Below are 16,346 nucleotides of genomic sequence, written 5' to 3'. Positions count from 1 at the left end.
CAAGACAGATGATTAATCAACTTCTGGGTTGCTGATTTGTGCAGTATTTCCTGTATCATCAGTTCTATGCATACTTTTAAGGGGGCTGTTTGTATACATGTGGCGTTCTGTTTACTAATGAATCATATGGGAGAGGGATTTCATTAAACAGTAATCAGTGAAGAACTTCATGAATTTTGACTGGTATTATGGGTCTATAATCTTGACATATCTAGTTTAATGCTAATTTGCATCTTTAGGTAATTGTAATGCTTAATAGTATGTCTGTACCAGATAAGAAATTAGTTTTGCTGATTGCATGTATAACTCTGGGTCAGGAAAATGAGGTCAATAAGGGGGAAACCTCATTTTCAGTAGGAGGATTTAGTGGAGATTACTGATGAGCATCACTGCTGGTAAAAGGGGTATGTAAACATGTGTGCAAGTGAACTGTCTCCCCTTCCTTTCCCCCCTGTCTCTCTTCCTCCTGGAAGAGAGGAGAGAGATCTAAGAGGAGGGAAATTCTCCCATCTTTCTTAGTGGGTATGAAATTGGAGCAAGGTTTACTCTGCCTCCCCCCACTTGGCTTATCTTTACTAATTCAAACAAACAACTTATTCTCAAGCTTGTTCATTTTTCAAGAATGTCTAGAGGTAAGAGATTTCCCAAATTACTTTTAATTAAATTGGGTTTATGTGCTTTGTATTCCTCCTATCTTAATGTAATGTAAAATAGCAATATACAAGCACAGGGAGGGGAGGAAGAGAAAGAATTTGAGGTCCAACCCTTTGTGACAGGAGTCAGGCACAGAATGGAAGAGAGCACCTGGGAGAACTGCAAGGGGATCTGGGGTTTTCATATACAAAGAAATAGTAACTTTTAGGAGATAATTTGGAAGCTGGGGAGCTTGGAGTACTTCAGTGGGTAGGGATTTTCATAAACTGAAAATCTAAACAGTTCTCTTCAGTTTGTAATCCTTGTATAAGGATTTTAGTTCTTCATCCCATACTACTATAGCATGGTGCTAATAAATCACAAGGATGAAACTCATGCTGTAGTCTGTCCCAAGACAGGTATGCTTTCAGTTCTGTGGAAGATTCAAATGTGAGGCAGTCTCCTTTTTTTTAAATTTTTTTTTTACATAGGTCATGATGGTCTCAAGAATTTGCACTGGCTAAGTCCTTTTTAGGTCTTGTTTGCAAGTAGTGGAGCTAATAGTATTACTTTGATTTTGTGATATGACATGCAGACAAGTAACGAGAGCCTGTCTGCTGCCTTTCGTGAATAGACAGGCAGGAATTCTTGTGTAATTGTGTGGTCTTTAGCCCTATTCCCTATAACTCCTAAAAGTGAGCCCACTGTTGGCTTTATTCCAGCATAGCGGAAACAGCGTGTTTGCTACTTCATGCTTTTTTTTGTGTTTCGCTTAAATAATGCCCTTAGGGAAGAGGTAGCAATTCAGTTTTGTAGCTATTGAGGGGTTTTATTTGTCTATGCTCTCCAGTAACCTTTTTGAAAATGTGATGAAGATTTCTGAATCATCCTTGCTTCCTCTCTTGCTGTCTGACAAAGGAGATAGGCTGGCATATGTGAGCAGTATGAGAAGAAACCTCATCATGGATTGCTGGATAATAAAAAACTGAAGGGGTAGAGTATAACTTGGTACTCTGCTTTTTTCTTATATGCCTTTCTACTTGTTTTTTAATTAATACTTTCTTACTAATGTTGGCTGAGAAGGTGGAAGATTCTTTGGCCCTAGAGCTATGTTACTAGCCCATGTCCTCCAAGTAAAAAGGCTTTTCCAGACTTAGTAGGAGGAACAAAAGGAAGATGGAGACTTGACTTGGAAAGTCAAATGCCTTAATCAAGAAGTGCAGGAGACCAATGCTAGCCTTTGTCAGTCTTCACAGTGAAGTCATTGATTTATCAAATTTCAGAATGTCTATTTTAAAGTATGTTTTATCATTAGAATCATAGAATAGTTTGCGTTGGAAAGGACCTTTAAAGGTCATCTAGTCCAACCCCCCTGCAATGAACAGGGACATCTTCAACTACATCAGGTTGCTCAGAGCCCCGTCCAACCTGACCTTGAACATTTTTCCAGGGATGGGGCATCTACCACCTCTCTGGGCAACCTGTTCCAGTGTTTCACCACCCTCATTGTAAAAAATGTCTTCCTTGTATCTAGTCTGAATCTACCCTCTTTTAGTTTAAAACCATTACGCCTTGTCCTATTGTGACAGGCCATGCTAAAAAGTTTGTCCCCATCTTTCTTATAAGCCCCCTTTTAAGTATTGAAAGGCCGCAATAAGGTCTCCCTGGAGCCTTCTCTTCTCCAGGCTGAACAGTCCCAACTCTCTCAGCCTGTCCTCACAGGAGAGGTGTTCCATCCCTCTGATCATTTTTGTGGCCGTCCTCCGGACTTGCTCCAACAGGTCCATGTCCTTCTTATGTTGGGGGGCCACAGAGCTGGACACAGTACTCCACGAGAGCAGAGCAGAGGGGCAGAATCACCTCCCTCGACCTGCTGGCCATGCCTCTTTTGATGCAGCCCAGGATACGGTTGGTTTTCTGGGCTGTGAGCACACATTGCCAGGTCATGTCCATCTTTTCATCCACCAGTACCCCCAAGTCCTTCTCCACACGGCTGCTCTCAATCCCTTCATCCCCAGTCTGTCCTGGTATTGGGGACTGTCCCAAACCAGGTGCAGGACCTTGCACTTGGCCTTGTTGAACCCATAAGTTTCACATGGGCCCACTTCTTGACCTTGTCCAGGTCCCTCTGGATGGCATCCTGTCCCTCAGGTGTGTCAATCGTGCTGTTCAGCTTGGTGTCATCTGCAAACTTGCTGTGGGTGCACTTGATCCCCCCTGTCTATGTCATTGATGAAGATATTAAACAGTACTGGTCCCAATATGGACCCCTGAGGGACACCACTTGTCACTGATTTCCATCTGGACATTGAGCTGTTGACCACTACCCTCTGGATGTGACCATCCAACCAATTCTTCATCCACCAAAGAGTCCACCCATTAAATCCATCTCTCTCCAATTTAGAGAGAAGGGTGTTGTGGGGGACTGTGTCAAAGGCCTTACAGAACTCCAGAGAGATGATGTCTGTAGCTCTTCCCTTGTCTACTGATGTAGTCACTTTATAGTCAGATAAGCTGTGATATTAATAGCAAGCCTTTTCTTTGGTCTTGTCTGTCCATTGCTCTAAAAAGTCTTGTTAATGTTTTGGCAGTAGTGACAGCCTTTCTCTGTCCAGGTAGTTGTCTGATTAAAAAGGGTTTGAAAAACATGCCTCTTCTGATCTGTACTTCTTACATCTTGCATGTGTGACTGACTGTGATGATCTGGCTGAGATTTCTTGGAGCTCCCCTGCAGTTGCTGAAATGTTTTAGGCCTGTGTTAGACTCTTGGTTTCAGACGGAGCTTCCTCCATGAAGGATTTGTAGGAACAAGATAGAAAGCATCCATTTCTAGCACTATCTAACTATTCCAAGTTGAATGGCAACCTGTATTTGTATGCTGGACTTCACCTATAAGCTGTGAAGGTGCTGTTTCATTATGTAGCTGATGGCTCATTATGAGATTTCTTTTTCCTCCACAGAATTGTCTCTAAATGGCAAATATATTCTCATTCTTCATCTGAGTTAGTAATGTATGATTAACTACTACTGCTATCATGGAAGTTTCATTTAAATAGCCTGAAAGCATGGGCCTGGAGAATATAATGGGCATATCATCCTGCTGGTCCTTACAATGTGAGAGTTATTATTGGCACACCTTCTTCCAGACATGCCAGGTATGCTGTGTTCTCCCAGGTTTTACACAAATGCAGCAGGAGGATACTGTCACAGTGGTCTGTCATCTCACAGGTAGTAAGAGTTTTTCCCTTTTTGGAAGCCTCTGCTTTCTGGCTTTCAGTGTGTAGCCTTGAATTAATTTGCCAATAAACGTCTATGTCACAAGAGTACTGTGAACACTCTTCTGAATAGATTCAGTCCTTCAGATCTATCAGTGACTTAATTTTCAAGGGAGGATAATGTCCTGCTCTAACCTTATCTCCAGGGGAAGGTTCCAAGTCTCCTGCTGCAGAGCTGGATTTAGATGATTCATGGTGCCCGTGACATAGATTATCCCAGAAAACCAAAGGTGTATGAGGATTTGGCAGACTTCTGCTTGTTCAAGGTTATTCTGGTGTTGGGACCATCTGAATGTGTCAGTAAAGACTCTGTAACCCTGGGAACTGTCTGTTTCCCTAACCTGGGGGGATGGGAGCATCTGTCTTTTAAGTATCACTATCTTGGACTTCATGTGCTGGCCTGTATAGAGGGTTTATTACTTCCCCATGAAGGATATCTCTGCCAACAGCAGGAAGTGATCTGAGCTTTGTACATAAAATGAACTGGTTTTTCAGCTCAAGCATGTGGCCAAATTGCACTCCTTTGCAAACCGTAGTCCGTTGTGCTTTGATTTATCTGCCTGAATTGAAAGTATCATTTTTTTTAAATATTTAATTGTATTTCTATTCTTGTCAAACACTTGTTTTGTACCTCCATTATTACTCTGTTACTAGTCTTACATAATGAAACAAAATATTTTTAAAGGCTCTGAATAAAATTGTCTAATTCCTGTTTGTAGACAAGACCTTAATCAGTTGTGCAAAATGTTTGTAGTCAAATATTCTGCATCAATCTGAAAGTAAATTGACCATATGCTTGAAGAGCTTCTCCTTTTAAGTAGCTTAAGAAGAACTGTTGTGCTGGTTTTGGCTGGGGTAGAGTTAATTTTTTTCATAGTAGCTAGTATGGGGTGATGTGTTGGATTTGTGCTGAAAACAGTGTTGATAACGCAGGGGTGTTTTAGTTATTGCTGAGCAGGGCTTACAAGAGCCAAGGCCTTTTCTGCCCCTCATAGTGCCCTACCAGCGAGTAGGCTGGGGGTGCATGAGGAGCTGGGAGGGGACACAGCTGGGACAGCTGACCCCAACTGGCCCAAGGGACATTCCAGGCCACATGACATCATGCCCAGCAATAAAACTAGGGGGAAGGTTGGCTGGGGGCCACTGCTCGGGGACTGGCTGGGCATCGGTCAGTTGGTGGTGAGCAATTGTTTTCGTTTGCATCACTTGTCTTTCTTGGGTTTTATTTCTCTTTTTTTTTGGTTATTTTCTTTTTTGTTACATTATTAATGTTATTGTTGTTACTGTTATTTCAATTATTAAACTGTTCTTATCTCAACCCATGAGTTTTCTCACTTCTACCCTTGCAGTTCTCCTCCCCCCCGCCCCCATCCTGCTGGCAGGGGAAGAGACTGAGCGGCTATGTGGTGCTTAGTTGCCGGCTGGGGTTAAACCACAACAACTGTAATAATAAGTGCTGTGGTCTCGCTAATATGCAGTGTAATGTGGATCATATATTCTACTGAGAATGGTTTTTATATAGTGTGCACCTCATGTCAGCTAAATTTGGTCTGGATCATCAGCCTTACAACTATGGAGGAACTATTGAATACACAAATATAAAAATAAAATTCTCCTAGGTATGTGCAGAAAAATAAAAATAAAGGAAGGTATTTGGTATTAAGCAGGCTGCAAGTTTTTTTCTGAAAGAAATTTTTCTTGGCTTTATTGAAAATTGAATTCCATATGTTGTGTTCCTCTGAGCCACCTCTTAAGAATGAAGCAAGCAAAAAAAAAAAGTACTGAAATCCTGCCACAAGAGGGCCTTTCTTACAGAGTCTTTGAAAAAATGCTTCTGGGAAAGGATGTGAGCAATCTTTGAACTATCAATGAGGATTAGTCGTGGCCTGCATTCATGTGTCTGTGATATTTGGAAAGACGTTTTGAGTGTGTTGACTTAATTCTTGCCTACCCCGTTAGTCATAATTTATAACTATTGTCTGATGCAGTGAAAACGCTGCTTGGAGTTCAATATTGGCATGAAAGCATTACTACCGCAGAGAGAGATGGATAGATGTCTTAAATATTGTCAAAATACAGACAACTTACACAATTATTTTGGGTTTTTTGCAGTTGCCTTGTAGAAGGAGACGCTAAAGAAGAAATCTTGCAGCCTCCAGAGCCTCAGCCAGTACCGCCAATCTTAACACCATCTCCCCCATCAGCTTATCCAACAGTCACTACTGTGTGGCAGGACAATGATAGATACCATCCAAAGCCAGTTTTGCACATGGTTTCGTCAGAGCATTCAACAGACCTCAATGAGAATTATAATAAGTCAACAGAACATTCAGGGAGGAATGAACCCAGTGAATGTGCAGAGAAAAGGCTGGAGCGCAACTTAAGTTTTGAGATCAGGAAGGTACCTCTTCAGGAGGGTCCACGAAGCTTTGATGGGAACTCCCTGTTGAACAGGGGACATGCAATTAAAATGAAGCCTGTGTCATCCTGTGTAATTGATAAGAGCTTTAAGCCACAGGAACAGATTTCAGGGGATTCATTTGTAGGTGCTTCTCAAAACTCATGTATGGATTGCAGCGTGCCACAGTCTAACACAGCCTTAATAACTTCACCGGAAAGTTTGCAGAGTCAGCAGGTTTCTGATACTCCACCAAGACCAGATCGTCTGCCTCTGACAGAAAAGGGACATGCCACGTGGTCACTGCGTGGGCCTGAAAATGCACTGCGTACGTCAGTATCTGAAGACATGTCTTCAGACATCTTATGTCATGGTGTTAAAACTCTGTCTCTGGTATCAAACACCACAGTTGAACATCCTTCCAGTGATAATGTTGATCATACTACTATTTCTGTTCGAGCACCCCTCTGTTTTACTAATCCTCTTCATTCAGATGATTCTGACACAGATGAGATGAACTTTGATGGAGCCATGAGCAAAAGCGCATCTAATGTTTCAACCGCAAGTGCCACAGTTTCTGCTGCCACGAATACTGAAAACATTTCTGCCAGAAAAGTATTGCCAATGTCTATTGCTAGGCAAGACTTAACAGCTGTAACATGTTCTGAAGATGGCAAAGGTAGGTTTCATTGTGGTTCACAAGTGCTACTCTTTAACCTGATTGCATGTGTAGAGTTGGACAACAAATTTCTTTACAGTGCAATTTTCTAAATGTAAATTTAAATAGTGCAGTATGGCAGCTTCAGAAAGGCTGTAACTCTTTTCCTCCCAGTTTTTGGTTTGCATGTGAGCTATGTCTGTTACAAGGTACTACAAACCTTGATAAGCTGCTTCAAAAGCTTTATTGTGAGGTATGAATGCATTCTTAATTGCAGGTTTCTGTGTTATTGGTTGGCGTATTTTCTTCTCCATGTCCGGTTTCATGGAAGTGTCTATAATAATGGCAGTTTTGGGTAGTCAAAGTATTTTAAACAGGCTTGTCCAAACACACATCAAATTCATGCTTACTGGTTGATGGTAAAAATGTAGATGTAACCTCTTTCACTGTATCAGTCTTTGAAGTTGCTCCTTCATTTTAATAGCATTGTAAATATTTAGCCCTGCTTTCCTTTTTTTCTGTACATGGCTGGGGGAGACAAAATAATATTGCTGTTCATCTAAAAATCTCAGTTCTGCTTTAGTAGTGCTTTGAAAATTATTCGATCGCTTTTAATCTTTTATTGCTTTTTGGAATTCTTTGAGCATCAGGAAAGTTTGTAAGACTGCTTCTGCAAAAAGTTACAACATCATTTATTGAAGGCAAAAGGGTCCTAAAATGTGCAGATTCAGATTTCAATCAGGCTGGTGCACTTAGATCAGATGGAGGACATAGATGGGAAGAACAAATTAGGCCTTGGTAACTGCCTGTGCAAAGTCCAACGAAACACATAGTAAGGTTGTGGAGCTGAAAGGAGAACATGAGTTTTGTCTTTGGGTCAGACTCCTGTGCTAGGAGCTCCTTACAGTGATGGCCTTGCTTCAGGAGCCTCTGCAGACTACATGACTTTCTGAGGTGAAATGGTGCTCAGTGTATGATGCAAGATGCAGAACCAGCTGAATTGAAAGTACTTGCTTTATGAACTAAGTTGTCACCAAAAGTCATATATTCAGAAATGTGAACTATTTTGCAGCTTTAAAAACGTTTCTGTAGATTTTGTTGTGTTATATATATGCACAAAACAATACTTGCACATATGTGTGTGTTTTTAATGCTGCGACACTTTAAAAATGCTTTGCATAGCAAAGCCCTTTATGTCATAGTTACTCAACATTTATACCAAGCAGTCCTCCTTGGATTTGTTTTTGGTAGATTTGCCTGCTATAGTATTTTTCCAACACTGCCTTTAGCCAGGCTTTTTTCCTTCTTTCCCAGGGCAATCATTGTTTATCACTGTTTAAAAATCATTACCTTTCTTCACATCTCTTTTATGTAGCTGCTGTAAGAACATGCAAATAAAATACGTGATATATCATAATACAATAAAGAAATGGGAGAAATGTCACTCAAGAATTTGTTTCGTGTAACTGTATATCAGGAAATCCTGAAATAACAGTACAGCCTTTGTGGTGCTGGTGTGTTGCTGATTTCACAGGAATGGCTTAAAATTTTTATATTAGTTTTTTATAATTTATCTCTTGTTATCGAGGGTGTATGTGGTCTCTTTTGTATGATAGTGAGCACTTCCCATTTTATATTCAGGTTGCAGGTCTTGTAATCTACCTTGAACTCAAGAATATAGGGTTAGATTGCTTTGCACCAGTGATCCTAAACCATGTTTTGCAGTGTTTTTTTAATTTTCATACTTGTTCAGGACTCTTCTGTTTGAAGCTGGGGATTTGGGTACAATTATCAATGAAGCTTGCCGGTGAATGTACCAGCACCCTAGCTGCTTAACCATAACTTGGGTGTGCATAGTCTTACCGCGTAATTAAATCCTCTTTTTAGTTCAAATGAAGTGAAAAGTAGTTGTGCCCTGAGGCTAGAAAAAAACCCAAACAGCAACAACAACCCCACAACAACAACAACAACAAAACAAACCCCAAAACTCATTTTCAGTTAGTGCATACTCTATAGTGACTTTATTTGCTGATTTTTGTAGAGACTATTTCAATAAATGAAGGTTTTCTTATGCTGTATAGTAAACTTGAGATGGAGCCGATGTCAGAGAAGTCACTTTGAACATGTTTGGCTTGTAAAATGGGATGGAGTTCCTGTTCCTGCTGCTGGCATGTTGGCAGAGCAAACTTCATGTCTTCAGTAGTTGAAAAATGTGTTTTCATCTTTTTATGAATCCTGTGTAGAATACAGTTGTCAGATGAGACTTCTTATGGCAGCAGCTACTTTGAATTGTTTTAAACCTTTAATTTCTACTCCAAGTTCCTCAGCAGGCTGGAGTGGGGCTTTTGCTGCCAGAACAGCTTGTGTTAGTACACTCCTGAGAGGCGAGAGGGAACAGACTGAGGACAGGATGTGCCACTGGCACCGACCGTATCCATCTCCTCTGGCTCTTATTTACCCTTCTGGCTAGTAAACCTTGTGCTAGACTGTTTTAACTAGTTTATATCAGTGGTGTGCGAGCCAGCCTGGGTGGGCCCTGAGATGGACTTGGGAAGCAAAACTGAGATTTGGGGCTTTAGAGAAGTGGTTAATGTGGAGCTTCCTAGAACTTACTGTCACAACGCAGTCCTGAAAAGCAGTGTTGCTTAATGTCCTTGCACCATGCAATCTAGCTGTGCTGTATTGACTTTGGAAGTATGGTTAGAGCCACTTAAGAAAAGACAAAAATCACTGCTCATCAGCAGTAAATTACTGTCTTCAGCACAGCTGAAGAGCTCATACTATTTGCAACATGCTTCTTACCATAGTTAGGGAGATTCATCAGTGGTGCAGCTAGTAGGCACCAACTGTGTAGTTACTGGTATCTGTAGAAGAGTTCAAGAAGTCAATGTGTTGTAATGAGCTTAACTCACTTGCAGTGGCTGCAAATAGACATGTAATTGAACTGCAATTAAATTACAGTAACTACTATGGTTACAGTTACTGGCAAGTTACTTGTTCAACAAGCAAGTGGTACCATTCCAGTGTAGACTGTTAATTCTGCTTATCTTTTGTTTCTGAAAAAATGAAGAAAATGTATTCATTGGAGTTGCTGAGGGCTTTTTTCCTCCAAATTATTCAGACTGAAAATGTATTTTACTTTTTTTCTCTCATAACACGCAAACTGATCCTACCCCCTTAATGTGAAGGTAGCATTGTTAGCATGAAGTTGCTTCCAAGACGTTAGTATGGTAAACCAAAATGTTTTATATTTAGAGCAAAATTTCCTTTTGCTTTAAATTTAATACCAAGTTTAGGATGATCTCCCATATCAAGAGATCAACTTCTAAAAATGTAGGAGGAAAATTTAAATATGTTTTAACTTATCTAAATGTTGTATTTGATTTAGATGCTGATACTAGTGAAGATTCCTCTCCCCCGCTCCCAGAAAGAACACCAGAATCATTTGTATTAGCAAGTGAACAGAGTGAGTTCTTAATGTTTTGTGATAATTGGGGATAAAATGTGAAACACATTTCAGTATTATATTTGAATGCACCTGCTTTTTGGTTAATCTTAAAGTGTTGGAGCAAATTGTAAAATGGAATGAAATCTAGCATGTGTAATGGCTTATTTTGAGGTTTAACTTTCACAAGCCCTTGAACACAGTCAAATTATTTCTCATTTTCTGACTAAGCATGCTGTTACATGGTATTTAAGTATATTGTTTTCAGTGGAGCTGGTTTTCAATCTGAAGGGTATGGAGATGAGATACAGTGGGGAAATGCAGTACAGTTAGGGGATTCCCCAGCTATTTTAGTTTCCTGCTGCTCCCAGGTAGGGCCTGGGAGAACACATGAACAGTGCTTATCTGATTCTCCTTTCTTGGGCAAAGAAGATGACATTTCATACTGCACTGCATCTAATGAACAAGCCCAGTTTATTTAAGTTTAACATAGTTTACTCTTTGCCTGTATCCGATAACTGAAAGAGAAAACTGACACAAATGATGTGCTTATATCTTCATATTTCATTCCTCAAGCTAGGAATGGCAGAATACAAAAAAAAGATTAATTGAAGTGATAAATTAGGTTGATGTTTGGTATCTTCCAAAAAGCCTAGTTATTTACTGAGGGTTTAGTGTCACTTTATGAAACTGAAAAATTTTTGGCCAAAGTAGTTAATACAGATATTTTCAGCATAAAAACACTGAAGTTTTGTAAATATGTCCGTTGAGTATCATAAGCATAGGTAGTTCAGAGTCAAAGTGATCCTTTCTTTGGATACTGTGGACTTGCTGCTTTTCTGCAAGTACACAAGAAACAAATTTTTTTCTTTAAATAAAAAAATTAAAAATTTTTTGGGGCTGGAATCACTAAAAAACACTTCAATTTTGATTGTGTTTTTGCATGGTGTCAGTAAAGGACAGATATGTCTGTCCTAACTTGTGTGTTTTCTTTACTTAGTAAGTCTTTTTCAGATCTACTATTACTGCACAGCTGGGGTAACAAAATTTTTAAAACATCATTGAAAAAGAAGCTAGTTTTCCTATTGATTAGGAACGCCCAAATGAAGGAAAGGAACATCCACAATACAAACACTGCAGTCTTGTGTCTTGAATTATGTTGTGTTTTCCCTTACCTTGAAAGCTCTTCATGTAAAGAGAGATTCATGTTTTTACAAGCATTTAATTTAAAAAAAAGTTCCTTTATAGCACATTTCTAATGCTGTGTTCTAATGCCTCATCATGGAGAGAACTCAAGAATGTTGAGTTTGATTTAATTTTTCCTAGGCACACCCTTGCAGAAGCCAGTTATGATCGCACAGTCTGAGTGGAGCATATTGCGTGATCAACATCTCCCTGAACAAACAGTCTCTATAGTAAGTATAGGAGACAAGTCTGTACTAATCAGTCATTTCTAGTTCACTTGGAAGCTACAACAAAAACCAAAATACATACTTGTGAAAAGTTACAGCTGTTGATCATCTACAACTGGCCAGTTTTTCTTCTCCCTGAGCTGCTGAACTGATGTGTTAAGAGCATGTTTTCTTTCCCAGAAAACTGTCTGATTTTCTAAGTTCAGCAATACTTTTAAAAGTCATCCTTAATATACCTTAAATTATGGCTTTAAGTGTGTAAATATGCTGCTTTTATGGAGCTTGCTCTCTGCCCTTAATTGATCATAGGCTAATTCAAGCTGGAGGAGAATTGTGGTCTCTTAGTCTAACCTGCTGCTTCATGCAGGGACTCGGACCAGGCTGCTCAGGGCTTTATCCAGTTGGGTCTTGAAAACCTCCAGAGATGGAGACTTCATATTCTCTGTGGGCAGCCTGTTTAACTGCTTGATAAAATTTTTCCTTATATCCATATTTATTTTAAACCCTTTTCTGCCCATCAGATTGCACTTTTCACATCAGTCTACTAGTTGCTTAAAGTCATCCAGTGTAAACAGCTGGCAAAACTTCAAAAACATATAAATCCTCTTTACATTCATGCCTTTTTTTTGTGCATCCCCAATATACTTTACAGCCACCTTTACGCACCACTTAAAAATGTGACGAAAATGATAGATGTGAATTTTCAGGGACTGTAAATTTAGCATGAGAACTAACCTACCTAATTTTGCAAATAATTTGTAATGTGGCTACTTTAACTTTTTATTAAATATTAAGTAAGGTTCTGATAGTAAATTCTTTATTAACTACTGTAACATGTTTTGTCGTGTTATAGCAGGTCAGAAATGCAGAAGCAAGTAGATATTTCCACTGATTATGTATATTTTTTTAAGAAGTTTTCATCATCTTAAATTTTTGGTGTTCTTTTAGTATTTTGGAAGCATTTTATAGAATTATTTTAAATATTTCTTATTAACAGGGTTTGAAAACAACTTCACCTATACTACCTGGTAAGTGATGGAAATTATTTCTTTTTAAAAATACATTTTTCCTACTGAACAAAAAATTTCCTGAACTTGGCTTTTGCTCTGAAGATATCTAAGTATATTGTCAAAACACTGGTATTTCTGGAAGGCCTTCTGTTTTTAAAGCTTCTAAGGTTTTCTGAGGAAGTAAGTTACAAGTCTAATTTAGAAATTTATGTTAAATTTTGGGTGTGCTAAAATAATGAAGACCAAAAAGACAAAATTTAAATGGATATTATAAGGATAACTTTTTTTCAGCTTAGTTAGAACCTTCCCATGTTATTGCAATAGAAATTGTAAAAGTTGGTGAATTAATTTCTTTAACTTCATAAAGACAGGAGTAAACCTGAAATAAATTCAGCAGTGATGTGTGTGTATATATATATGTATGTATGTTGCATATTTACCAGTGTTTTATTTTTGATCTTCTGAAAAGGCTTCAGTAAGAAGTGTAGGCTATCAGCTGATGTTTAACTTTGCAGCAAGCTGCTTCAGCTGTAAGCTTATGTCTGCCATGTACCTTCTGCTTATGCTTGAATGGTCTTGGACAGTCCATTTGGACCTACGTGTAGATTTTTTAAAATAAATTATTTTTTCAGAAATATTACAGATTTGCTCATAGGGTGGTTATACAAGTAATGCAACACAGAGTTACCTATCATGTCTTCTTAAGCACCTTTAGTTTAGAAAGAACATGAACAGATGCATTTATATTGATGTATTAAACCGTACTGTGAGCTCTTGCTATAAAAAGGTGCTAGATGGGATTTTAAATATCCATACAAACTTTTAAAAAAATAATCCATATCTGGCGAACAGAAATGTGTCACTGTCATTGAATATCTGCTTCATAAACAATTTTGAAGTATGTTTTTTAAAATATGAGAAATTGGCTGTTAAATCTTTATTTTTTAAAATAATATTTGATGCAAGTTGTGATCTGGACTGAGCTTTACTTAAAAATAGCATTCACACAGTGCTGACTAAATGAATGTTACAGTAAGGGGTGTGTGTGTGTGTTTTCCAGATCGCCCTGAAAGAAGCAACAAAACACCAACTGACATTTTACCTCAGATTTCTTTTTCTGGTTCCACTGATACAAGAGGTCAAATTTCAGAATTGCCTGCAGAAGTAACAGATATTGGTAATTACAGTTAATTCAAAACATAATGACTAGATGATTTAAACAGAAGATTCATTAGCAGTACTAGTTTGGATAGCTGCTACTACTATCTCCCTCCAACTTGCTGAGGTGCAGAACCCAGCCAAATAAGCCTGCCTTGCCTCTTCAGCATTGCTGAAAGAGATTTTTCCCAGAATGAGAGATTCAGTCATTCTTCACTTTGTTTTTTTAGGGCGTATGAAATACGGAATTATTCAAATGGGATATGATTTTTGTAGAGCTCTGAAAACTTTCAGAAATAATACCCAAGAAAACTGCTTTGGTATGCAGAGAAGGAAAAAAAGTCAATAAATGATCACAAAGGCTGTATGTAATACTGTATTTACTGAAAAGTACTTTCCAAGTGAGGTTTAAATAATGAACTGTAATTAGATACAAACATGAAGAATTTGTATTTCCTGGGGCCATAGTCCTTTTAGAGTTCCTAATACTATAAAGTCATTTTTCTAGCCCTGAGAATAAACCTCTTGCATAAGAGCTGGAGCATATCTTACACTGATCCTTCTGACTGCTGCCAACATTTGTGAGACTGCGTTGTCCGAGTGGACAGAATTATTAAAAACATTTCTTTCCTTAGGTTTTGGTAACCGCTGTGGAAAGCCCAGAGGACCAAGAGAGCCACCTTCAGAATGGACATGATCCAAGAACCAATGGACATACTATCAATAAATTATACTGGAAAACTCAAGTGCCACTGAGAACTAGAAAAATAGTATTCCACTTTTCTGGGAGGCAACTAACACAGAGCAGTGTAGATCTAACTACCAAATGGTACACTCTTACAGTACATCCCATGCAAAACTTTAAACATTGTTCACAACAGTGGATTCCAGTATTACAACTTTTTGCTGGGGCCATCTACCTGCCTTATTACACTTAGGAGAAAGTATTACATATGATTTATTTTGTAACTTCAAGTATTATTGCCTTAACGTCTTTTAACCCTGTTACACGCTGCTTGTAGACATATGTTAATATAGTAATACTTTTGACAGATTGTGTTTATGGACTACTTTTTGCTAACGTTTGATTACCATGTATGCATTATTTTGTATATGTACAGGGCAAGTAAGTATATAATTTGATAAAGTTGCAATCATAAAATATTAACAGAAGATGTAAGAAATCTCTGCATGATCTAAATTTTTGTGTACCTTATTTGTAAATTATTTGCCCTGAAGTTTTAGAAAATAGTTTCTGGGGTTTTTTACAAAAATTGCTGGACACAGACAGCCAGAATTGCAGGTTAGCAGAGATAAAGATTGTAATACATTTTGTAAATTGTAAGCAAAAGGTTATTTTTATATTATATACTGTTTAATTGTCAGACCTAATTTGTTCTGGTTTTCATCTAGTCATGGAGATTCAGTAAGTGCCTTGAAACAGTATTGAATTCTCTTAGCCTGTGTATGTTACTTCAGTGTTTTGAGTTCATCTGGAATTAGATTATAAAAAATATTTGTACGTTTCTAGTATATTTGACCTGCCAGTAAAAGAGAAACCATTCTACATAATCAACACTCCTTAGTTTTCATTTTAATGTTTCATCAGTTGCAATCTTTAGAAAATTCATCTCTATCAACTTTCTGTATAATAGGATTTTACGGTTTTAATATGGCGTGTTTCTAATTTGGGAAAACCAGAACACACTGGTAAAAGGACTGTTTAAATACCACTATCTTCTCTTACAAATGGTAAATACCATTTTTGTTGTTCAGCGACTGTGTATGTAAGAAAGCAACTTATATGAAGGTTCACATAGAGCCCTTGCAGCTACACTGTATCTTGGCAATATATTATGTCAAGAGTTAATCCTTATAAGGATTCCTTACTTAAACTTTTCTGTAATACAATCTTTAAATTAAAGAAAGTCAAAATCTCACTATGGGTGTTTTTACTCTTAGGAAAAAATCTGTATTCAGAAGCAAAATAGAGTGAAGGATGACAGTCTGGCTTAGCTTATAGATCTCGTACGTGAACAAAATAGTGAACCTCAGGATTTTATTTTTAGAAACTACTTTAAAAGTTCTGGCTAGCAATGATGCTGGAGAAGTGAAGAAGAATATTTAGAGGAAAAAACCAATTATTTTAGGTAGTGAAACTATTAATCTGATCTTTAGCCATGGAAACATTACATCCAGTTTGCTACTTGTACCTTTAGGGCCTCTCTGCTAAAAGAAAGCTAATGCCCAGATAGCAGCCCTATTATAACTTCCAAGAGGTACATAACTTGCAATTACTGTCTTTGACTGTGGATTAATCACGATGCATTTGGTACTCATGACAGACTGCCTAGCTG

The 16,346-nt window shown here is 38.2% G+C and overlaps 1 protein-coding gene across 5 annotated transcripts in view; it reads left to right on the top strand.

The window, feature by feature from the left end:
- Nucleotides 1-15,929, top strand: part of PTPN12 (protein tyrosine phosphatase non-receptor type 12) — an 83,485-nt gene extending 67,556 nt beyond the window's left edge. For 4 of the 5 annotated variants that reach the window (XM_069801740.1, XM_069801743.1, XM_069801741.1 and 1 more), the window contains 6 exons: nt 6,021-6,985; nt 10,353-10,430; nt 11,736-11,824; nt 12,819-12,849; nt 13,892-14,008; nt 14,625-15,929. In XM_069801740.1, coding sequence (XP_069657841.1) covers nt 6,021-6,985; nt 10,353-10,430; nt 11,736-11,824; nt 12,819-12,849; nt 13,892-14,008; nt 14,625-14,686 — 1,342 coding nt within the window. In that variant the 3' untranslated portion in view covers nt 14,687-15,929. The remainder of the gene's footprint in view (nt 1-6,020; nt 6,986-10,352; nt 10,431-11,735; nt 11,825-12,818; nt 12,850-13,891; nt 14,009-14,624) is intronic. The other variant, XM_069801739.1, reaches the window with a different exon arrangement.
- The last annotated feature ends 417 nt before the right edge of the window (nt 15,930-16,346 follow it).

The sequence above is a fragment of the Haliaeetus albicilla genome, chromosome 14, assembly GCF_947461875.1.
Source record: "Haliaeetus albicilla chromosome 14, bHalAlb1.1, whole genome shotgun sequence".
Classification (NCBI taxonomy): Eukaryota; Metazoa; Chordata; class Aves; order Accipitriformes; family Accipitridae; genus Haliaeetus; species Haliaeetus albicilla.
Note: the sequence above shows the minus strand (reverse complement) of the source record. Positions and strands in the feature narration are given on the sequence as shown.